Source organism: Tinamus guttatus, unplaced genomic scaffold (assembly GCF_059628265.1).
Source record: "Tinamus guttatus ecotype Peru unplaced genomic scaffold, ASM5962826v1 Tinamus_guttatus_pri_ptg000093l, whole genome shotgun sequence".
Lineage (NCBI taxonomy): Eukaryota > Metazoa > Chordata > Aves > Tinamiformes > Tinamidae > Tinamus > Tinamus guttatus.
Window position 1 is genome coordinate 1,109,574 of NW_028288627.1, and position 22,742 is coordinate 1,132,315.

Consider the following 22,742-nt stretch of genomic DNA (forward strand, 5'->3'; position numbering starts at 1 on the left):
GCCAGCAAAGACAGATCAGAGCCTGAGAGGTTGCAAGGGGGACCCAGCCAGAATCTCCCCCTTTCCCTTCAGCTGGGTGCAACCCTGGGGAGAAGCTGCTTGCTGTGTGCCCTCTGGGGAGCTTCCCCAGGGACCCTTCTTTTCTTCCACCCACAGACCTCAGAGCAATGGTTCTTACATCAGGACTCCCCATGGGTTTGGCATTTTGCTGCCTTGGGGGTGGCCTGACAGGGGGGATGAGTAGCAGGTTTTGTAGCCAGGCGGGTATGTGTCAGCAGCATGATGGCAGTGTGTGTCCTGGCCGGTGACTCCCAGTCAGCACGTGAAGCGAGTTGGAGGACTCTCATTCCCCACTAGGAGATGCATCTGCTAGGGGTGGGGGAGCCCTGGAGCCCCTCGGGCTTTGACGTCTCCTTATCTGCTGCTGAAGTGCTTCCCGCAAGCCTCCGTCAGGAGCAAAGCCTCCAGAGCACATTCCGGCTGCTGGGGGCTGCCCTTCCCAGAGGCAAATGCAGCTATGCCTGGGCTCATCTCTCCAGGGAAGGGGCAGGGGGCTGCCCTGACCCCTGTGACACCATGGATGTGGAGTTCCTCCTGCCTGAGCCTGCCGCTGTCCCGGAGGTTGCTCCTCCAGTAACCTCCGGGCTGGAACATCATGTCTCGGGGAAGGCAGACACAGCTCTGAGCCTGCGTAAGCAAGAAGCAGCTGCGCTGCGACACCTTGGACAGAGCTGGGGCTGTGTAAGCTGAGCCCACTGGGTGCTTCGCGGGCCGCAGAGGGGACATAGCCTTCACCAGGGCCTGGGACTCAAGGTCCCGAGTGGATGTCAGGGGCTGGAGAGAGAGGAGGGTATCCTGGGAACATCGTTCCCTACTCCCCCACCTCTGAGGTGCATGTTTGCCTCCCCAAAAACCCTCAAGCCGTCCCAGCCCAGAGTTTTCCCATTGGGACAGCTATTGGAGACCAGAACTGCAGACTGGGAGAGCAGCCCCTGCAGTGCCTGGACTCCAGGGTCCCCTCTCTGTGCTGGCTGCTGCTGGGCCGTGTGATGCAGGACCGGACGTTCCTGCGCCTCAGCCTCCCCGGACGCCCAAGGAGGATAATGAGGGTGCAGGAGGCCTGACTCAGCGGTGCCGGCCCCAGGGCTGTGCCAGGCAGGCGGGAGGAAAGCTCAGCATTGTTGTGGGCAGGGAGGGGCCGCGTGGGCCAGGAAGTCATGGGAGGATCCAGGGTTTTCTCACACCCCCTCAGCTCCTCTGGCTTGGGGACACGCTCCCATCTCCCGCAGCCCTGGGGTCCAGCACGGCGTGACGGGTCCGGGTGGTTGCAGCAGTCCTACACGGTAAGGTCGCTCCCGTTCCTATCAGGCCAGCAGGTCCCCGCTCCTGGTGCCCACATCCCGCTCTGGGCTGTCCTGCTGCCAGAATGCACCTGCCTGGCACCGCTGCCTTTCCCAGGGCAGCGCACCCTGCACACAGGAGCGAGCTGGTGGTGCCTCGGGCAGGGATGCTGGCTGGGCAGGGGGCCGCTGCCTGCCTGGAGTCAGCACAGCCACGAGTGCCCCGAGCGCAGGGCTGTGTCACCTTGGCTGGCTGCTCCGTGCCCCATTGAGCAGGCAGCTGGCAAGCCATGGCTTCCTGGGAGCCCGGAGACTCAGCTGCCCTCATCCTGGTGCTGCCAGCCCCCAGGCCGGAGTGCCATGTCCCTTGGAGCACAATTCCCCACTGTGCATATTGAATCCCGGCTAGCAAAGCCATTCCTGGGCCCTCCCAGCACTGGTGAGGGTGGCCAGGGCCTATCAGGGAAGCGACGGGTGTTTCACAGGAGTATTTGCCTGGAAGCGGATTATTCACCCCTCTGTTCCCAAACAGGTCTGTGCGCTCTGGCTTGCTCTTGCCTGCAAATAGATTCCTCCTTGCTGGGGGAAGCCAATTCCCTCTGCAGTAGCAACAGCCACCAAGACGCAGCCAGATGGCCACAAAGCCAGGCTGCTGGGCAAGAGGCCACAATAACTCCCACAGTGCACCCACGGCCACTTGCACGCTGGGGTTATCCAGAGCAGAGGGAACATGGGAACTGACACTCATGGCGCCTTGGTCCCTGAGCCCCGTGGAGGGGCTCATCCCACTGCACTGCGCGCTGTCCCCTCCTGCCGGCTCTGGTTTCACTCGGATCGGTTTCACCTTGCTGCTGGCTGGTGGAAAATGCAGGGCAGGCACACCCTGTGCTCGGGACAGGGGGTGGCCCGGGGCCTGCATTTGCTGGGGGTCCCAGAGGGAAAGGGCTGCAGCCACGGGGACTTGGGGATTCTGAGGTTCTCACCCTGTGCTGGACACCTGGGTTCCTCATGGGCTCAGGCAGGGAGGAGTTTTGTGGCAGCTCCTTCCCTTGCTGGTACTTGTCCCCACACCTGGATGCATCCTATCCAAGAGAAGAACTGGGATGGGGCGGGCACCTGTCTCCGTCACCCCTCGGCGCCGCTGCCTCTTGACGTGGAGCCATCACAAGGCAGAGCCCACCCTGCTGGCCTGGGAAAAAAGGCTCTGAATCAGTCGGTCATCTCCCCGGTGACTGGCGGCTACGGAAGCCACATGAGCCACTGTCCTGCCACGCGTGGGACGCCAGGCACCCCAGCAGCCCGGCACCAGCAACGCTGCCACGAGCCCTCCACCAGTGCCAGGGACAGGTAGGGGAGGCAGGGGACTGGCCACCCGCCCTTGCTCCGAGAGAGAAACTTTCTTGCCGGTTCCAGAGAGCCCTTGTTTACAGGCTGCGGAGCTGTCCCTCCTTGGTGACTTGCCCCTGGGTATCTCCATGGATGGGGCTGCTGCCTGGAGCCCTTCTTTGCTGCTGGCTGCCAGGACTGGTGCATCTGTGGGGTGTACTCTGGGCGAGGGGACTTCCTGACATCTTCCCCTCTCTACTCCATGTTTGCAGAGCTGTGGCTCCACGTTTGCTCCGTGTTTGCACCTCTGTTCCTGCTTCCCCCCTTTTTTCCCTCTCCTGGCCCATGGGACAGGGTCCTACTGGGTCCTATGGGGGACTAAGTCAGGCTCTCTCCCTCCCTCATATCTACCGCAGCCATGAGGGTTTGTGTGGGCCTGAATTATTGATGGGAGCCCGCAGCACAGCTGCCAGGGACACAAGGCAGGCAGCTGGGCTTTGGGTAGGGGCATCCCTGGCCCCCTCATGCAGCCGCCAGACCCTGGTGTGGGTCATGGCTGCGGGGCGGCATGGGAATGCTGTGGGGAGTGGGGGTGGAGAGCAAGGGCTCCTGTGAGCCCTGACATGGCTGGCACCGCCATGGGAGCCATGGCCAGGCTGTGGTCCACAGTCATCCAACCCAGGGTGGGAGCCAGTGAGCTCTTTGGTGCTGACCTCCGGCTCTTGTCTTGCAGCCGATGCCTCCAGTGGAGCCCGCTGAGCCCTGGCTTGCAGCATGTCCCAGCTCTCGTCCACTTTGAAGCGCTATGTTGACTCGTCCCGCTATGCCGAGACCGCCTACAGCAGGGCGCCTGCCGGCTACAGCTCCTACTCTTCTTCCTATGGCTCCACTCTGGCCACATCCTACATGGATAGGGACAGGATGGGCTTCAAAACCAGCCCCACCAGTGGCTATCTGCCCTCTCCCCGCTACCGTCACGCTGGGCTGTCCCCCACCAGCAGCTACGACTCCGGATTGCTCTCGCTGTACCCTGAGCCTGGCATCCGCCTGAGCCCCGCGTACACTCGCAGCCAGTCCCGGACACTCGGCAGCGGGGGGCTGAGTGGGGGGGGCACGTGCTACGCCTTCGCCGGGCCCCCTGCCAGCGCCCCGAGCTACACGGCGCCCCTCACTCGCCGCAAATCCAGCAGCCACTCGGACCTGGCGCGGGAGTTTTCGGGGCTGCGTGCCTCAGACAGTGGCTACACACCAGCCCCAGGGCTCCTGGCCAGCCGCACCCACCAGGAGCTCTGCACCCTCTACCAGGCGGCCGCGCGCTCCGACTACGTTCGCGACTACCTGGACACCTACGGCAGGAAGAGCAGTCACAGCGGCCTCCCCGCCAGCCCCACGCAGGGCATCCCTGGTTCCAACATGCCTTCCTCAGCCCCTCACTGTTCCGGGCAGCGCTGCGAAAGGAGTGACAGCAGCAACAGCGCGACAACCTGGGACACCTCGGTACGTGGCGCTGGTTGGGAGCAGGGGGTGAAGCTGGGGTCGGCAGTCCATGTCAGTGCATGCTGGAGCTTGGTAGACTGCGCATGCGCATCCCACAGCTCTCGCCACGCTGTTCCATGCTTCCACCCGCGCGCGTGGCCTCCAGCACCTGCAGGGCAGGTTGGGCTGGTGCTGCCTGCAAAGGACGCTCGGTGCCCAGGTGCTTGGCCACGTGCCGGCACCAGAGCAGTTCCTCCATGCCTATGAACTCAGAGCAGTGTTATGAGTGACAGCGAGGCGCTCGGTGCCCTGGGTATATAGGCACGCTGTGCCATCCCCAGAGCCCCAGCCCAGCCTGGATGCCGGCATCACACTCACAGCATGTCTCGAGAACAAGCTGGTAATTTTCCATTCAGGTTTCCTTCCAATATCCACTCAGACCCTGCGCATACCATCTACCCTCTCTTCCCAGTCCACCTTCATTCCATGGCAGAGGTTGGAAGCCATGCCACCTTCACCAGCTGAGCAGGGTGATGGTAGCTGCGGGTTGCGGGGTGAAGGACATGATGTTCTTCCCATGCTGGATGAAAATTGGCCCAGAGAGAGCTCAGCCAGTGCTTCTGCATCACTCCTTGTGCCAACAGGAGGAGGAAAAGGCCATGGAAGGGCAAAGGCCATGGAAGCAACCTTCAGGCTGCTGCCAGTGCACTTTGTGCAGCTTTTGCCCTGGCATCCTCATCCACAGGGGAAGAGCTGCCACCTGCCCCTCTGGAGCTGCTTGTTTGACTCCCTCACTTCCCTGTCTGAGCGAAGTTGGGTACCGTTATGGGTTATGCAGGCCCTGGGGACAGGCAGAGGCAGCACAAGGGAGTGCAGCACCTCTGTGCCTGGCACCTGGGTGCAATGCATCTGCAAGCCTGGGGAGCTGGGACAGCTGCAGCTGGGACCCCTGAGGATTTCAGGAGGCTGCGCTAACCCAGAACACGGTCCTGGGGGTGCAAATGCACCCAGAGGTCTCTTGCCAGGGCTACAGGGTGCCAGGCAGGCGGGGAGGCTGTGGCAGTGACGCCGCCTTAGGTTCCCCAGTGGCTTTTAATGTTCTCACCCGCTATTTTCCACTCGTACAGCCTCCCACCCCTCTCTGCCCTTTGGCTTTTCTGAGCCGGGAAGCGAGCACAGCTCATTGTAAAACAGGCTGCAGACCCACAGGCTTTATGCCAGGTGCCGGAAACAACCTAGGGGGTGGGAGGGGTGTGCGTGCTACAGCCCCGATGCTTTCAGTTCTGCCCCATTACCTGGGCCCTGGGGCAGGGTCGGCAGCATCCTCTGCTGTCAGGGCCAGGGCATTGCCAGAGCTGGATGCTCTCCCTTCTTGACAGCCTTGGCACAAGGTGGGCAAGATAGAGGAGCTTGTACATGAGAGGAGAGGACGTCTGCATTTGCTCCATCACTTGGTACCTCGGTTTACCCACCCGCAGGGTGCCAGAGGTGCCGTTATGAGCAGCGGTGCCAGCTAAGCCTCTGTGGGCACCCAGGAAGGGCAGAGCCGGAGATGTGCCGCCCCATTAACCGCCCTAGGTGAACATAGGGTCATAAGGCCAGAGCCGCCCGCAAGAGCGCCCGCAGCTCTCTGCACTCCCGTCCTGAGCAGCTGACGGCTCTGGCCTGCAGCCAGTCCCTGCCCTGCCTCTGCAGTGCCTGTCGGGCCCATGGCAACATTTTCACCATGGCAGAAGGTCACTGCTGTGGCGGGGACACCTGGGGACAGGTAGCTGGATCTGAGCAAGGCAGGCCAGCCCTGGCTCCCCTTGACTCTCCCACCTTGCCCGGAGAGTCTAGGTTTCACTCTTGCAGGAGGGAAATTTGGTCCGGGTGCTTGCTGTCCCCAGACCAGGAGGTTCATCTTGAGATGCTCTGCATCCCACGCTGCCTCCTTCCCCTCTTTCACTGTGAAGCCGGCTAAGCCAGTGTAGTGCATCCCCCAGGAAGAGGGTTGCTCCATGCATGGCTAGGGCAGGCCTACTCTGGGCACATACCACCTTGGAGGCCACCCAGCTGGCTGCAGGGATGGTGGCAAGAGCACTGGCCTGGGATGTGCAGTGCTGCATGCTGTGCACAGTACACAGTGCATGCTGTGCAACGGCCCCTGCGTGCCCCATAGGCATGCATGTACAGGGGGCTGTGCCTTGCCCCCCGCCCCGGCCTGTGGTACCCCAAAGGGGTGTGTGAGCACGTTGCGGGGCACCTGTGCAGCTGGTGGGGTGTGGATCCCCATGTGCACGCTGTGTCCCAGCGTGTGTTCGGTGTACACACCGCAAGCTGTGTATATATATACACACGCGTGCGCGCACACGCAAGCCAGGATTACGACAACCGTCCTGTTGTGATGCAAAAAGCCCCAGCCTTGCAGATGAATAGCGCTGCAAGATGCCTCCCTGGATATTTTTATTGGTGCCAAAAATAGCCTTCCTCCCCTCCCCTCACTGTAGTCAGCCCCTCTGCCGGCTGTGCCAGAGCTCTCACCACGGACGACAGAGGCTGCAACCACAGCAATTAGGATTCAAACAGCAGCCGCTGACTCCGGCTCAGGGAGGAGAATGATGGGGAGTAGAGCAGACTCCGCTCCGGTCCCACTTTGCCCCTCAGCTCTGGCTGTCCTCCTTGCCTCGGCTGCCTGTGGAAATTTCCCGGAGTGGGTGGTGAAGACACCAGGGCACGCGCAAGCAGCCGCAAGGCTCAGCTGGCACTCACCCTGCTGCGGTCAGAGAGGTGACACGGAGGGAGACGCAAGGCTGGGATGCAGGACATCCGGGCTCCCTGCCAGCCTCTGCACGTGCCCTTGCTGCAGGAGCTGAGCCTGAGCCCAGCCAGTGCTGTGACTCAGTTTCCCCCACAGGGACCTCGTCCCCTTTGGGGAAGCCTTGCCCAAGTACACGAAACTTGACATTGAGATGCTCTCTGAATGCATTGCATCTACAGGACTGTGCTGCCTGTTGGTGCTTGGTTCCCCCCAAAATGATCCTACCCAGGGCACAAGAGGATGGTGCTGGAGGGAAACTGTGCACCCATGCGCCAGCAGCACCTCCCTCCTTCCAGGTGCCCTGTGTCCCCACGCACTGGGAATCAGGTCTGCATCTGAGAGCTCTGCATACCCGGGCAGACCTGTGCTCAGCTGAGCACCTGTATGACTCTCAGATTGGTGTCCTGTGTGCACAGCCACTAGGTGCTGGGGAACATGTCCCCAGACACAGGACCCATGCGACCAGTTCTGGGTACAGAAGGTGCCCATGTAGGTGAGGGATGCTGCACGCCCTTGGGGTAAAAAGCCCCCTGCCCTGCTGATGTCAGTGCCAGGGGCCGTGCAGGAGGCGCCCAGTGAGTAGGGAGCATTTCTCGCAGGAGCTCCCATCCCTGCTGTACTGGAGTGGGGGAAGAGAGCTGCACCGCGATGCTGTGATTACTCGCGCCGAGCACGCTGTAGACCCCTGGGCCCCATCACCACCGCATACTCACCCACCCAGGAGCAGGGAGCCATGGGCACGGCCGCCCCTCGCGAGCCCCCCTGGCTTCCCGTCTTCCCTGTACCACGCGGTGCCGGCGGGGGCTGGCCGTCACGGAGCCCTGCTCGCCGCCTCTCCACCCATTTGATGTCAGAGCCGCTCAGGTGCCGTCAGCCCCAGTGCCGGCATCGTGCTCACCCAGGCACGGCAGCACCGGCAAGGGCAGGCCCCCAAGCTCCTGCCCCTGGCCGTGGCCCAGCTGCAGCAAAGGGTCCCCAGCTGCATCCCCCCCAGCCCCCCAGCTGCATCCCGCCCCCCCAGCTGCATCCACCGCGGCTGCACCGGCCCTTGCCGGCTCCTCGCCTGATCGCCTGCCACGGGCATCATGAGGGACTCCTACACGGTGACGCTGCCCGAGGAGCCCCCGGCGCTCCCCGACCTTCACAAGGACCTGCGCCCCCGCGCCTCCATGCCGGGCTCCTTGCTGGTCTCCACCTTCGTTGGGTTGGTCCTCAACAAGACCAAGGTAGGAGCCCTGCAAGCCCCTGACAAGCCCCTCCACATCCCTGGCCCCAGCTGGGGCATGGGGCAGGGGGCTCGGGATGGGGCTGCCTCTGCCCATGCCAGGCAGGATGGGGTGTCCCACAGCCCCAGCTCCTCCCCTAGGGTCCTCCATGCTGCAGGATGGGGTGCTGGGTGGACACCCGTCCCCGCTGGCCCTGGGGAAGGGGTGTCCAAGTGCAATGTCCAGGAGAGCAACAGGCGAGGGAAGCAGGGGAGCGCGCACCCTGTGGAGCAGGGACACGCTCCAGCCAGGGTCCTGTCCTGTCTCCCCCAGGCACCGGCAGCACCAGGGCCCGGGGAGCCCCCAGGGAAGACAGGCACAGCCAAGGGCTGGATTGGGGGTGCAGAGAGCAGGGGCAATAAGGTACCAGGTGCTCCAGCAATCTGGCCCCAGCCCTGCCCCTGCAGGGACCTTGGCCAAATCCCTACGCTCTGGCATCCTGCCCTTTGCAAGGAGGAGACTCATGGACAAAGTAGCCCCTCCGCACAGCATCGGCAGGCAGGGTGCAGGGTGTTCACGACAAGTCTCCCCCCACAGAGACAGGGAGAGGAGCTGGGGGGCAGACAGAGGAGGATCCCAGCACTTATGTAAGCCTGGCAGCTCTGGCTCTCCCATTCCAGTACAGATGAGCACTTGCATGTGGGGACCCCAGCATCAGGACCATGCAGTTCCTGCCCTGCAAGCCTCGTCCCCTGTCCCCCCCACCCTGCAGCACAGCCTCAGGGACTGCCCGTCTACCGCCACATGAGCCAGCTCTCCTCTGTCTCCGAGCAGCGCCGTGTCCTAGATAAAGCCCCGGACTAGCGAGGAGGATTAGCTGGAATTGAGTCACTGAGGAAAGGGAAAAACATGGGGGAAATAAGACCTCAGTGAAGGAACTGTGAGGTACCCCAGGTCCCATGTGCACTCAGGCTCTGTCTAGCGGGGCACGGGAAGGTGGCACTGGGGGAGCGCTGGCTACATGGACATGGCAGCAACTGTGCTGGTAGGACGTTCCTTGCCGCCTGGACGAGGTGACCAGGTGAGCCGTGTCGTATTCGGGGCAGCTCCTGGGAGCCGATTCCCAGTCTGACCCTACAGCTCTTCCCAAGTCCAAGGTTGATCAGCAAGGATGCTTGATGCTTTCTGCATGGCTCCTTCGGCTCAGCCCAGCAGTCTTGGGGCACCCCTGGGAGCAGGGTGGCCACATAGGAACATGCTCCTGTATGGAATATCTGGCTTTCCTAGAAAAGCTGCAAGCCCTCAGGCAGGGTCCTGGGGGTCCCTGATGCATCCTGATCCCCCCGCCAGTGGGTGATGCCTGCGCCGTCGCTAAGGAGTGCGTGTAACCGAATCTGGGTTATTTTGGGCTGCTATCAGGGCTGGGTGCTCAGCACCTCCCACACACACACACACCAGCTGCTGCTATTTCAGAGCTGCCGGTCCCCCTTCCCTCTTCTTTTCCTCCTCCTCCTCCTCCTCCTCCTCGTGCCTGGGGCTGGCAGCCAGGGCATTGAAACCTGGTCAACCTCATCATCACTTCGACTGCACAAGCCATGTTGGCCTCCAACATCCTGCTCTTCAGCATAGCCATGGGGAAGCTTGTCCCGCTGCTACCCTCCTCATGGGGCTCATGGGCAGATTCAGGCAGCTGCATTCCTGCAGCACCAGCCAGGAGCGGGTTTGCAATGCCGGGGCCTCCCCAAAACACCAGTAGTGCTCTTGTGGCCTCCAGCAAGCACTTGCCCAACACACACAGCTGCCCGTGTCCATCTTTTCATGGGGCACAAGCCAGTCCAGCTCGTGGCACAGTCCAGGACACCAAAGTCCCTCCTTTGTGCATGCACACCGCAGCCAGGTGGCACTGCGGGGTGGGCAGCGCACAGAGCATGCCGAGGTGGGCCAGCTGCCCTGAGACTCCGCTCGCACTTTGCATCGTGGACTTTACCCCACAAGAAAAAAAAAGCTCATGCCGAAGTCCAGGCTGCACTTGTGCGCAGCAAATGTGGGCAAGGCACGGGGCATGTGCATGGCAAGAGGCAGCAGTGCAATTGCGCGGGAAGGACTTTGAGCCCTGTGCGCTGTTCCGGGAGCTGAGCAGCCCCAAACCGGCCATTGGGATGGGACTGTCCGGCCGTGTCTGCGTGCTCAGCCAGGCTCCGCTGGGCTGTGGGGCTGGTGAGAGACTCGGTGCATGCGTGCCAGAGCCCCTTTCACCCCCCACTCCCTCTCTCCGCAGAGCTCCAAGGCGGTGCAAGGGCTGACCGGCCTGCGCAACCTCGGCAACACGGTGAGTGCTCGCCCCGCATGCACTCTGCTCTGCAGGTGCGTGGTGCTGCCATCTCGGCCCCGCACCGCACGCTCACTCCCACGAGGCAGCTGTACCCGTGCAGAGAACTCGGCTCCTCGCACCATCCTCGTCCCCTGCCCGTTCGCCCCGGCATCCCCCCACCCTGCCACCGCCTGCCTTCCGCTGCCTCTGTTGCCATGGTTTTCCTCTCTGCCTCCCCCAGTGCTTCATGAACTCCATCCTGCAGTGCCTGAGCAACACCAAGGAGCTGCGGGATTACTGCCTGCAGAACCAGTACCTGCGGGACCTCAACAACAGCAGCCGCATGCGTACTGCGCTCATGTCCGGTGAGCACCATGCCATGGGCCTCCCTCCCCTCGTTGTGTGTCCTGGGGACCCCCATCCATCCCGCTTGCCCCCAGCAGCTGCAGGCATTGTTGTGCTGAGTTCCCCGATTCAGTCGCCCTGCTGAGCAGCGCCTCTGCCTGCAGAGTTTGCAAAGCTGATCCAGCTGCTATGGACCTCATCTCCCAATGACTCCGTGAGCCCCTCCGAGTTCAAGATGCAGATCCAGCGATACGCCCCGCGCTTTGTCGGATACAAGTAAGGGGATGCTGGGACTACTCACAGGGCAGGGGCCAAGCCATGCACAGCTGCTCACCGCCATACCCCATGTCTCCTGCAGCCAGCAGGATGCCCAGGAGTTCCTGCGCTTCCTCCTGGATGGACTGCACAGCGAGGTGAACCGGGTGCTCGTCCGGCCACGGGCCGCTACAGACACCCTGGACCACCTCCCGTAAGTGACGGGCTGGGAGTGGGTTGGGAGGCAGATGCCGACCGCCCCCATGGATAAAGGTACCGCGCTGCCAGCAAGCTGGGAGATAGGACTGCGATGGGACTCCTCACCCCCTTGTCTCCCCATCTCCCCCAGGGACGATGAGAAGAGCCGGCAGATGTGGAGGAGATACCAGGAGAGAGAGGACAGCCGGATCGGGGGTGAGTGGCAGACCTGGGAAGGGAAATGGAGCTGTGTGGAGGGAGGGCAGGGTAGGCAGCAGGAGCTGGGGGTGTCTCATCCCTCCTTGTCCCTCCTAGACCTCTTTGTCGGGCAGCTAAAGAGCTCGCTGACCTGTGGTGAATGTGGCTACTGCTCCACGGCTTTCGACCCGTTCTGGGACCTGTCCCTGCCCATCCCCAAGGTAGGGTGGCCCCAGTCCCATGTGTGTCCCTGCTGTACCCCCATATGCCCTGACCCTGCTCTGTGCTCCCACAGAAGGGCTATGGTGAGGTGACACTCATGGACTGCCTACGACTCTTCACCAAAGAGGATGTGCTAGATGGCGACGAGAAACCGGTACGGGCTATGGGGATGGGAGCCCTTCCTTGGACTCATCTGGGCCCATTCTCCTTGGTTCCACATCCCCAGGGCTCCTAGTCTCTGTGTCCTGCATGACTGGTTGTTCCCGGGCCCTTGCTCATATGGTTTATCTCCTGCAGACTTGTTGTCGCTGCAAAGCCAGGACAAGGTGCACAAAGAAATTCAGCATCCAGAAGTTCCCCAAGATCCTGGTGCTTCGTATCCTTCAGGCTGGGGCATGGGGCCAGGGCTGGTGGTGCTGGTGGCAAGGTGGGGGTCTGGGTGCTACTGCGTCCCTTGGTTGCCTGTTTCCTTGACACCTACCCTGCAGACCTGAAGCGTTTCTCCGAGGCCAGAATACGGACAAGCAAGCTCACCACCTTTGTCAACTTCCAGCTGAAGGACCTGGACCTCCGGGAGTTCGCCTCACAGAGCTGCAGTGAGTGCTGAGGCTGCATGGCCCCGGGATGGGGTCCCTTGCATCCACCCGTGGCCCTGCAAACAGGAGAGGACATCTCTCAGAATGTGAGATGCTCATGTGCTGATCCCCCTGGGATCCCTGCCAGCACATGGTGGGGGGAGGGGACATAGCATGGGGGATGGCCAAGGGTCTCTCCTGGATGCCACAGAGGGAGACATGGGGGAAGCACGCAGCACCGCTGAGTGCCTCCTTTGCACCCCACAGACCACGCTGTTTACAACCTCTATGCTGTCTCCAACCATTCCGGCACCACCATGGGGGGACACTACACCGCCTACTGCAAGAGCCCTGTCTCCAGTGAGTGGCACAGCTTCAACGACTCCCGGTGAGGCCACAGAGGTGATAGGGAGGGTCCGGGGAGCAACGCCATGGGGCTGGAGAGGGGAGACCCCCTCCAGCTGACATCACCCATGTTGGGATGCCCCCACGGCAGGGATGCTCCCTGCTGCTCACGCCACATCTCCCCACTTCTCCGCAGTGTCACCCCCATGTCGTCCAGCCACGTCCGCAGCAGCGATGCCTACCTGCTCTTCTACGAGCTGGCCAGCCCCTCGTCACGCATGTAGCCAGCCTGTCCGCCCCAGGGACCATCCGCACTGACCATGGCCATGGGGGCAGAGACCCACACGGCGGTGGTTGAGAAGTGGAGCCCAGGGGACGAGGACACTGACAGCGAACCAAGGAGAGCAGCCGTGGCAGGGCAGGGCCCAGGCACCTCAGGCACCTCCTGGTCACTGGCATTTGATTCTCACTTTGGGGTTGGTTTTCTTTCTTTCTCCTTTTTCTTTTCCTTCGTGTGTAATAAAAGTACTGAGCAGGGGACTCGGCAGGCACGGGGCCACCTGCCCCACTGACTTAGCTTGGACTGCTGCTCCCACCGGGAGAGCTGGGGACCTGGTAGCTCCTCCTTTGCTCCCCTTCAGCTCGGCCTTCCCGGATGAATCGCAAGCTGCTGCCAGCACTTCCGGATCACCTGGCGAAGGAACTCAGCCTCCATTCTGGAGCACATAGCCCCAAAAGCTGCCCTCCTGGCACCCCTCGAAGCTGCCTGGATCCAGGCTGAAACTCTCAGAGAGGAGGAGGAGGATGAAAAAAAGAGAACATTTTGTGGAGTTTATTTGTATTTATAATGGACTTTTGTCACCCCGAGCGCCCCTCTACTTTGCGGGACTAGTGCCGGGGCACGCTTCACTTGGGTATTTCCTGCCTCCTCATACGACGGTGCCTTAAACCATTTAGGGGGTGGGAGGCCATCGGGGCTACCCAGCTGCATCCATCCTGGTAGAGGGGATGGAGAAAGGGTAGCGGGAACTGTCCGCTCCTCAGCTTCATCCTCCCAGTGGCCATCAGCCTCCTGGATGCCCATTCCCGCCAGCTCCACTGCTCTGTCCTCCAGCTAGCAAATGCCAGTGGTCTTTTTAGCCTTTCGTCTAATTTATTCTCCTCCCTGTCCTGCCCTGGCCAGTGCATGGCAGGAGGGGAGGTCACTCAACCCACATCGCCCCACACCAGCCTGCCAAGGGCAGCTCCGTCCCACCGAGCTGCCCTCCAAGCCCTGCATGGGGCCAGGACGAAGGGGTGAGCAGTGCTGGCACGGGACAACGCTGCTGGCAGGCAGACAGCTTGTTTACTGTGTAAGCAAGGTGGGCAGTGAGCGTCTCGTGCAAGGGAGACGCATGTGGGAATAAACATGAGCTTGTACCGAGCCTTGTGTGGGTGCGCTTGTCCTTAGAACAGCTACAGGAGGGAAACTGAGGGTTGTCCAGGGCCAGGGAAATGGGGCTTGGCAGGCCCCATTGGCTGGTCCATTTTCTCCATCTGCTCGGGGGCTGTGGAGCCTTCCCTCCACCTCAGCCATCTGGAGGGGCCAGCGCTGCCCCAAACCCTCCGAACAAGGGTCATTTTCTCACACGCTTTCGGCACCGGGGCTGAGCACTAAGGCTTTAAGGGGGCAGCTGGAGTGCAGATTGCTGAGCAAGATGGGGACAAGACCAGCCCCTGCTCCCAAAACACCGGGGCACCGGGCAAACCTACAGTCTCTCCACAGCCAGCGCTTTCCTGGAGCTTGGGTTTCTGCCTCCACAAGTACACCTTGCAAACATCATGCAGAGGAGATTGCTGGGTCTCTGCAGCCCCCAAGCCCCTGTCAGACTCCTGCCTCACACAGCATCCCACAAGGATCCCGTTGCTGCTGGTGCAAGCATGCCTTCCCCTTTAAGACGCTGGCTCCCTGTGCCAGGGTCAGAACTCGGCATCCTCAGCTGAGTTGGATTAACCGGGCCATGAGGGAAGGGGCCGGCGGAGGGGCCCTCTGGAGCTGCTCTCTTCCCACAAGTTTGCCCACAGGCATGGCTGTCTGGTCCCAGCACAGGCAGGGGCGGCCAGGTACGTAGGCCCAGCCAGAGCCACCTGCATCCCTCCCTGGACACAGGGACCCTCGAAAGACTGATGGCAGCCAAGGGTGAGGGGCTAGTGGGGCCAGTGTCCGTGCTGGGCAGCAGCTTGCACTGAGAAGGCTTTTAACCAGGTGGCAACAGGACTCGCCTGTGGCCATGAGAGACTTTGAGGAGATCACGCTGTGCCCCGAGGCGCTGGACTGCAGCAAGGTAAGGAGGGGGGGCAGGCTAACATGGCCACAGTGGGGGTGCCCCCCAAATCCCCATAGTGCCATCGCTCTCTTGCAGACCGAGTTCTGCAACCCTGTCTTTGAGGGCAAGGAGACTCCAGCAGCGTCACTTGCTGAGCACCCACCCCATGGAGAGGAGGAGGAATTGCCTCGGGACCACCCTGAGGGTTTGTATGCACACCCATGTCCATGGTAGCACTGTGCCAGCAGGTCCTAGGGGCAGAGAGAGTTCACTGCCAGGGTGTGGGGCAGCTTAGGGGTCCTGCAACACCTTCGGGATGAGTGGCTGTGGCATGCTCAGCCTGCCACGCAGGCAGGTGGTGGATCCAGGCACGGCTAAGCTGCATGCTGCTGTTTGGGCATCTGCTTTGCCCACCCTCCTGCAGGCCAGCGGCACTGGGGCCAGTACCGGTCTGACTGCAGGTTCACCTGGCTCTGTGTGGCACTGATGAGCGCCTTGCTCCTCTTCCTCATCGCCCTTCTGTTGGGCATCGTCATCCACCGTGAGTGCTGGGCTGGCGAGGCCTGTGCCACCACGGCAGGGACAGGGCAGGCGGGGACAGATACAAGGGGGAATGTGGGGAGGGAGGGCTGAGCCAGGCCTGGGATGTGGGGCAGCAAGTGCACGGCTCTGTGGGGTCTCCCAGGATCCGCCTGCCATGGATAGAGGGATCTAGGCTCCACGCGGGATGCTATGGGCAGTGGCGTGAGGTCCCCCGGGCTCCATGTACACAGAGCAGCAGACAGTGGGGTTTCTAAACCCCATCCCACTGCTCTTCCTGCTCGGAGCAGAGTTCAAGTCCCCGCAGCTGCCTGGCTCCCCGCCTGCTGCTTTACCCGCCCGCAGCATTGCCAACACCACCACAGCACCCACCCACCGGGACCCCACAGCCCCTGATGCAGCAGCCATCCCAGCCCAGAGCCAGCCACCTGCGGCTGGCACGCCAACACCGGGTAAGTCACCAGTTGTGGGGCAGCAGCGTTGTGGGGGGACACCAGGGATGCCGCCTCACCGCCTGGCCATGTTGCCTGTGCAGGTTGTGGTGGGACCCTGAGGGGTCCCGAGGGCACCTTCAGTTCGCCCAACTACCCGTCGCCCTACCCGCCCAACGCCCTGTGTGTCTGGCGCATTGAGGTGGCGCCGGGCCTGGGCATCCAGCTGCAGGTGGAGGCGTTCAGTGTGGAGGGCACAGCGTCCTGCCTCTTCGACCGCCTGGAGCTCTACGAGGAGCCGTCGGCAGATGGTAGCTCTGGTGCCCCAGCTCGGGGTGGCATGGCCAGGTAGGCAGAGGCTGCAGGAGCAGAGGGATGGGCGTACTCTGGGGGTACCAGCTTCCCTCATCTCCACGCACCCAGGTTTTGTGGCACCGTGGCCCCCCCGACCTTCAACACCGATTCCAACCAGCTGCGGGTCACCTTCGTCTCCGACAGCAGTGTGGGTGCTCCAGGCTTCAGTGCCCGCTACCGTGCCGTAGCCCCCAGTGAGAGTGGGTAACGCCATGGGTGCCAGCACAGGGGTCCCCCCTCAGGGTGCCGCTGCCAGCCTGTCCACATGTGTTCCCTGCAGAGAGCTGCGCCTGGGATGAGCATTTCTGCGACCAAGGGCTCTGCCTGCAGCTGGGATTCGTGTGCGACGGCTTCCACGACTGCGCCGACCGGAGCGATGAGGCCAACTGCAGCCTGAAGCACAAGGGTTGGCTGCCCTCATTCCCTGTACCCACTGCACCCTGTGCCCTGCAACCCTGGCTCAATGGCTCAGTGTGGGGAAGTAAAGAAGGGGTGAAGGGAAAGGTTGCAGGGGCAGAGGGTGACCTGGTGTGTGTGTTCCCTCCAGAGTGCGGGGGGCCACTGACTACCTTGGAGGGACATTTCTCCACTCCCAGCCATCCCCAGCCATACCCACACCAGCAGGTGAGAGCAGGGGTGCTGATGCAGGGAGAGGAGGAGGAGGGCAATGCTGGGATGAAGGCAGCCTCCCACCACGTGGCGAGGGGAGCCAGGGGTGTCCCTGCCCGCCTTCATGGGTCTCGTGGGCTGCCTCCTGCCCTGCAGCTCTGTCTCTGGCAGATCTCAGTGCCCCTGGGCCACATCATCGACCTGCACTTCCACAACTTCAGCCTGGAGCCGCACGAGGACTGCAGCTTTGACTTCGTGGAGGTGCATGACAGTGCAGGCACTGGGGCCCCTAGCCTCATGGGCAGGTATGGGCACAGGGAAAACTGAGGCACAGAACAGAACGACAGAGTGGGGATGGCAGCTTTGGGGTCCACTGGCTGCCCTGAGTATCCCTCACTCCCCGTCCTCCTCAGGTTCTGTGGCCACCAGTTGCCACCCGTCCTGACCTCCTCGCGGCACGTCATGACTGTCCTCTTCGTGGCAGACGAGGGGGTGGCAGATGACGGCTTCTTTGCCACCTATCAAGCCCGCAATGCCACAGAGAGTAGGTAGCCCAGCTGAGAAGTGGGTTGGCTGGGAAGGTTGTCTTCATCCTTGATGGCTCTCAGCCTAGATGAAGTCCTGGGCAACGTGTCTAAGGCTAGAGGCTTTATCTGGGGTAGAGACCTCCAGAGCAATCTTTCCAACAAAATTACCCTAGTCCTAGCTATGGGGGACATGGGCACCGTGGGTGTCCTGTCTCACTGCCTCCGCAGACCTGCATGCAGGCGGGAACTTTCACCCTCATGGGAATTCGGGATCCCCTGCAAAGGTGAATGTGTGGAACAGGTGGCCAGCAGGGGAACGGGCTAACTCTGCTCTCCGCTGGGCACCGTGCTGGGCCCTCTCCTGGCAGAGACCTGCAGCCCGGCAGAGTTCTCCTGCGGGAACGGTGAGTGCCGGGTGCTGGAATCCGTGTGTGATGGCTGGCACGACTGCCCTGACGGCACCGACGAGCTGAACTGCACTGGCATGTCCTATCCAGCCTTTGGTGAGTGCCAGTCCCCAGGACGACTGGTCACTGGTGCATGATGCTGCTCTGCCCCCGGGGGTGCCCCTCTGCAGCCCCCATTGCTCCCAGGCTGTTTCGCACCAAATGGGGGTGAACCTGGCCAAGCCCAGGACCTGTAGCACATGCACTGGGCACCACTCCACCCACAAGACGTGAAGCCCCTCTCACCCTGGCAGGGTCTGTCTGTGAGCCCTTGGAGGTGGAGATGTGCCTGGGCCTGAGCTATAATACCACATCTTTCCCCAACATCTGGCTGGCGATCCCCGACCAGGCGGGAGCTGCCGAGGTGCTGCAGGACTACCAGGTGAGGGGCTGGGGCCGGGCACGGGGGTCCTGCCACCCCACTGTGCTCATGGCTGCTCTCCTGCAGACGCTCATGGAGCTCGCGTGCTACCAGCACCTCCGCCCCTTCATCTGCAGCCTCTTCGTGCCCAAGTGTACACCAGACGGTGGCGTCCTGCAGCCCTGCCGCACCGTGTGCCTGTCCGCCGAGCAGCGGTGCCAGCAGTCCCTCGGCCTCCTCGGTATCCTCTGGCCCATCAACTGCAACATCCTGCCTGATTCCAGCGACCCTGTGGAGTGCTTCCAGCCCTGAGGCACACCAAGGAGGGGAGCGGGCCTGAAGCAGGCTGCTCAGAGCTGCTCCTGCCCCCGAAAACTCTCCCATCCTCCACCAGTTGTAAAGAGGCAGCTGCTAAGGTGGCACCAGCACAACCCTATGAGCAGCACGGTGCTGCAGAGACTCTGCTCGTGGTGGGAGCTGGGCAGATTAAACAGCAGGAGCAGTTGACAAACCCTGCGGGTCCAGCAGCTCATTTGAGGAGGGTCTGTGTGTGGGTCCTGCCTTGGGGAGTGGGGAAAATGAGACACTGGCCAAAGTAGGAAGCCAGGACTTGTGGGGAAATCTGGGCAGCAACAACGGGACAGGGAGACAGCCCCTGTTGTGGGTGGCTGTGACACAGATGGGCCAAGGGTCTTGCACTGCCCTGAGGGGTGTATGGGGCTCGGAGCAGGTCTGAGTGGTGGCTGGGAGATGGTCCAGTCCCGGCACAGTCTATGGCGCTGCTGCTGGCCGTGCTGGCGCCTGTCAGCGTGGCTGGCCACAGGCCTGGCAACATCCTATGCCCACAAACCAGCACCCAGCTGGCCAAAAACAACAGCCTCTTTACACCTTGGAGACAGGAGTAGCTGTGGGCATCTGGAGCATCCAGGGCCGTGCGCAATGTCACCCACAACACGGCAAGCGCCCTGTGCAGGGAGGAAGCCAGCACTGCCGGCATGGTTCCTACTGCCCTCTGCCTGCCCCTGGCCCCGGGCGCGTGGGAAAGGCTCCTGCCTGGCCCTGCACAGCTGAGCGTAATGAATGGGAAAAGGAGCTTGCTCGGATCACTACCACTCTGCCCTGGCAGCCAGCACAGCACAGCCATACCCTGGCATCAGGCACGGAGGGCTCATCCTGCTGTACGTCCTGGCTGCTTCCAGAGTTGGCTGCAGGAAAGGGGGACTCCCCTGGCCACGGGTAACCCCCGACCACTCAGCGCCTGATGTTGTCCCTTGGATGCACTCGGCGCTGGAACGAGTTAAAGGCTGGGAGCTGGGAGCGCCTGCAAAAGCCCGGCATCGTCCCAGCCCTGCCATGTGCCCTGCAGCCCCTCTGGGGCTGGGCTTCCTTCTGGCATGGCCCCGACTTTGCTTTGCTTACATCCGCATTTATCTGCAGCTGCCTGGCCCCTCACTGCCTGCTCAGACCCCAGCTCTGCTCTGGACCCCCCACACTCTTCTTGCAGCTCTCAAACCATGCATTTGCAGGGCTGGAGATGCCCAAATTGCCCTTGGGGAGATGGAGAGCAGCTTGTGCCTCTTCCTCTTTAGTTTACAGGGTGTCCCTCCTTCTTGTTTCCTTTTTCTCTCCTTCACATGGTGGCTTGTGTTTTTTTCTTTTTTTCCCCTCCCTGCATCCTCCTGCTTGGGTGTCCAGATGTGCTTTACAGAGGTGTTTTTCATCCTACAACATCCTCCCTCTGATAGACTGTTTGTCTCGCTCTCCCTCCCCCTGGTTACAGCACTTCTGACACCACAGGATTATTTTTCTTTTTTCCTCTTGTCTTGTAGCTTTTGGCTCCCAAGGCCCCTGATTTCCTCTGGAGTTTGGGAGGAGAGACATGAGGAGGAGGGGGGGTGGAGAGGCTGCCTTTCCTAGGGCCTTCGTCAGAGCGAAGTGGTCAGGAAGAGCCCTTCAGAGCTGGAGAGGAGTGAGGTGCCGGGACCAGAGGAACTGGGATCGCGGTGAGTAGGGAGAACCAGCTCCATATCCTCTGTGCCAGGGATCTGGGGCTGGCCCCAACTCAGGGAGAACTGGGGTCCCGGCTCCAGCTCCTGGGCGGAGGAGAGACTCTTTTCTCCTCCTTTTCCTCTTTGCCTCCGCCGTCACGTCCAGGACGGGGAAGAGAGAGGCTCTGCCAGGCCAAGGCCTTGGGGAGGGGGCCAGCGCCGGCCCCGGGGCTCGGCTGTCTCTGCGCCGGCACCGCTGGGGGCAGCCGTGCAGCGCAGTGGTCCCTGGCACGGCCTGCGCTCTGCGGGATGCTCCGGCCCCCAGGAGATGGCCTGCGGCTGGGTGCGCGGGGGAGGCGCCGGCGCTGCGGTGTTGCCAAGAGCAGGGCCGCGCTGCGGCCCGGCGCCGCCGCCCAGTGGCAAAAACTTCGTGCCACGCACGGCCCTGCGGGCACACACTGCCTGCTTTGCAGCGCGCAGCCCCCCCTTTGCAGTGCAGTGGCCTCGTGCGCCCCAGCGTGTGTGTGTGCAGCCTTGCTATGAGCCATCCCATGGCCAGTCCAGGGCAGAGAGCTCTTGGGGTGCAGGATGACTCAGCAGGTTTCAGGATAGCCCCGCGAGGTGCAGAATGTCCTGAAGGGCTGCAGGACAGTGCCACAGCACAGGCAGACACAAGGGATGCTGCAGCAGGTGGAGTTGATAGCACCTAGGCCATGTCACGGGATGCCACTGAAAGGCAAGGGGGAAAGAAGGGAAGGAGCTACATGCTGGTGCAGCTAGTTCCCTGTCCCCAAACCCTGCCAGGCACTGCCAGCCCCTTTCCCAGGCCTCGTCACGGGGGTCTGCAGAGCCGTTAGCCTCTCTGCTCTCCTTCCAGCCCCTGTATGGTCGACAAGATGAAGCAGCTCTTCCTACTCTACCTCCTTGGGTTCATCGCCAACTCTTCCCAGATCGAAGACAACAAAATCCCCAGGCTCTGCTCAGGACAGCCAGGCATCCCAGGCACCCCAGGCCTGCACGGGGGCCAGGGGCTGCCAGGCAGAGATGGACGAGATGGCCGGGACGGGGCAATGGGGATACCAGGCGAGAAGGGCGAGATGGGTCCTCCTGGTAAGGAAGGGGTCATCTGGGCTCAGAAGGGGGAATTTGCTTTGCCTGGGCCAGATGCTGGCACAGCTAGACATACACAGTCCCACGCTGACAAACTGAGAGGAAAATCCAAGCTTTTGGGTCCTGCTCCCACAAACGTGCCCATTTCATACCACTGCCTCTCTCCAATCCTGCCTGCAGAAATGCCCATGGGGGTTTCTGCATTTCTCCCCATCTCTGTCAGCCACCTCTCCTGCCCAGATCTGACTTCAGCACCTGCTCTCTTTGGGACCTCCCTCACCTTCCTGGGCCTCTCGTCACCTTGCCATTCCCATCGTGCTTCCCAGACAGCACGTGCCCCTGGTTCCCTCCTGCTTTAACCCCTTTCTCGGGTCGTGGTGATATCCAGCACCCACGTCACACATATTGGTGACCTCCCCTCCCTAGAGATGTGGCATAGGGTGCGCGGCACTCACAGGGCTTCCCCACATGCTCCTGTACAAGACCAGGGCCGGGCTGCTGGGCAGGGGAGTGTGGTCGCCCAAAGCTCAGTGCTGATGCTCTCCCTCGCCTCTGGCTCCAGGACCCCCCGGCCCCCGCGGGGAGGTGGGGAGCCCCGGCGTGGACGGCCTGCACGGTGAGAAGGGTGCACAGGGCGAGTGTGCAGTGGCCCCTCGATCGGCCTTCAGCGCCAAGCGCTCCGAGTCGCGCAGCCCGCCACTGGCCGACCAGCCCATCCGCTTCGACGTGGTGCTCATCAACGAGCAGGGCCACTATGACCCCGCCACAGGCAAGTTCACCTGTGAGGTGCCCGGCCTCTACTACTTCGCTGTGCACGCCACCGTCTACCGTGCCAGCCTCCAGTTTGACATCATGAAGAATGGCCAGTCCGTGGCCTCCTTCTTCCAGTACTACGGGAATTGGCCGAAGCCCACATCGCTCTCGGGGGGCGCCCTGGTCCGCCTCGAGCCCGAGGATGAGGTGTGGGTGCAGGTGGGCGTCGGGGACTACATCGGCTTCTACGCCAGCGTCAAGACAGATAGCACCTTCACCGGATTCCTTGTCTACTCCTACTGGCAAAACTCGGCTGTCTTCGCATGAGCCTGCATCCCGTGCGTGTGCCCTTCCCCTGCTGCTGTGCTGAAAACCAGGGCTCGGCCTCGGCCCATGTTACAGCAGGGGAGCAGGATCCCAGGGTCCCTGCCCCAGCTCCGCTCGGCCACCCAGCCTGGGGCAGAGATGCGGAGCCTCAGTCGCCCTGGTGGCGGTGGCGGGACAGTCACTCCAGCAGCGCTGTATCCAAGCAAAGTATTATCTTATCTCGGGGGCCCTAGGGCTCCCCATAACCTGGATGTCTTATGTTACTCCCCGAAACCTGCAGCAGTCCCCATGGTGCTGGGCCAGCTGCCCAGACCATGCAGCCAGCGAGGGGCTTGTCCTGCTGTGCTCCAGCTCAGCCCGGGCTCAGTGTCTCCCAGGGCCTGGCTCCCATCCC

The 22,742-nt window shown here is 62.2% G+C and overlaps 3 protein-coding genes across 5 annotated transcripts; all 3 read left to right on the forward strand.

Annotated features, from left to right (window-relative positions):
- The first annotated feature begins 3,440 nt into the window (after positions 1-3,440).
- Positions 3,441-14,019, forward strand: USP2 (ubiquitin specific peptidase 2). Of its 2 annotated transcripts, none has more exons than XM_088520600.1 (12): positions 3,441-4,163; positions 10,426-10,476; positions 10,700-10,823; positions 10,968-11,079; positions 11,162-11,272; positions 11,408-11,472; positions 11,572-11,675; positions 11,750-11,830; positions 11,974-12,052; positions 12,165-12,272; positions 12,519-12,639; positions 12,793-14,019. In XM_088520600.1, exons 1-12 carry the CDS (start codon positions 3,441-3,443, stop codon positions 12,878-12,880), a joined length of 1,767 nt encoding a protein of 588 aa, XP_088376726.1. In that variant the 3' UTR covers positions 12,881-14,019. The 2 variants fall into 2 exon arrangements, with proteins under 2 accessions (XP_088376726.1, XP_010217736.2); XM_010219434.2 differs by lacking the exon at positions 3,441-4,163 and adding an exon at positions 7,798-8,168.
- Positions 14,020-14,833: 814 nt separating this feature from the next.
- On the forward strand, positions 14,834-18,482 carry MFRP (membrane frizzled-related protein). 2 transcript variants are annotated; one of them, XM_088520590.1, is made up of 14 exons: positions 14,834-14,920; positions 14,999-15,111; positions 15,198-15,199; positions 15,327-15,443; positions 15,733-15,894; positions 15,978-16,221; positions 16,297-16,427; positions 16,508-16,633; positions 16,766-16,851; positions 16,993-17,141; positions 17,250-17,380; positions 17,732-17,866; positions 18,064-18,191; positions 18,258-18,482. In XM_088520590.1, exons 1-14 carry the CDS (start codon positions 14,867-14,869, stop codon positions 18,480-18,482), a joined length of 1,803 nt encoding a protein of 600 aa, XP_088376716.1. In that variant the 5' UTR covers positions 14,834-14,866. The 2 variants fall into 2 exon arrangements, with proteins under 2 accessions (XP_088376716.1, XP_088376714.1); XM_088520588.1 differs by lacking the exon at positions 15,198-15,199 and having other exon boundaries at positions 14,867-14,920; positions 14,999-15,107; positions 16,775-16,851.
- A 2,558-nt stretch (positions 18,483-21,040) lies between these two features.
- C1QTNF5 (C1q and TNF related 5) lies at positions 21,041-22,595 on the forward strand. Its single transcript, XM_010219433.2, has 2 exons — positions 21,041-21,268; positions 21,831-22,595. Exons 1-2 carry the CDS (start codon positions 21,043-21,045, stop codon positions 22,346-22,348), a joined length of 744 nt encoding a protein of 247 aa, XP_010217735.2. The 5' UTR covers positions 21,041-21,042; the 3' UTR covers positions 22,349-22,595.
- The last annotated feature ends 147 nt before the right edge of the window (positions 22,596-22,742 follow it).

What these genes read in the sequence shown, in the direction of transcription:
- USP2 (XM_088520600.1), top strand. Translation starts at nt 3,441, where the DNA reads ATGTCCCAGCTCTCGTCCACTTTGAAGCGCTATGTTGACTCGTCCCGC. An exon ending in GACACCCTGGACCACCTCCC is followed by an intron (nt 11,273 to 11,407) that starts GTAAGTGACGGG and finishes CATCTCCCCCAG; the next exon opens with GGACGATGAGAAGAGCCGGC. An exon ending in CCCCAAGATCCTGGTGCTTC is followed by an intron (nt 12,053 to 12,164) that starts GTATCCTTCAGG and finishes CCTACCCTGCAG; the next exon opens with ACCTGAAGCGTTTCTCCGAG.
- MFRP (XM_088520590.1), top strand. Translation starts at nt 14,867, where the DNA reads ATGAGAGACTTTGAGGAGATCACGCTGTGCCCCGAGGCGCTGGACTGC. An exon ending in TGCCGTAGCCCCCAGTGAGA is followed by an intron (nt 16,428 to 16,507) that starts GTGGGTAACGCC and finishes TGTTCCCTGCAG; the next exon opens with AGAGCTGCGCCTGGGATGAG. An exon ending in GCCCCTAGCCTCATGGGCAG is followed by an intron (nt 17,142 to 17,249) that starts GTATGGGCACAG and finishes CGTCCTCCTCAG; the next exon opens with GTTCTGTGGCCACCAGTTGC.
- C1QTNF5 (XM_010219433.2), top strand. Translation starts at nt 21,043, where the DNA reads ATGGTCGACAAGATGAAGCAGCTCTTCCTACTCTACCTCCTTGGGTTC. An exon ending in GGGCGAGATGGGTCCTCCTG is followed by an intron (nt 21,269 to 21,830) that starts GTAAGGAAGGGG and finishes CTCTGGCTCCAG; the next exon opens with GACCCCCCGGCCCCCGCGGG.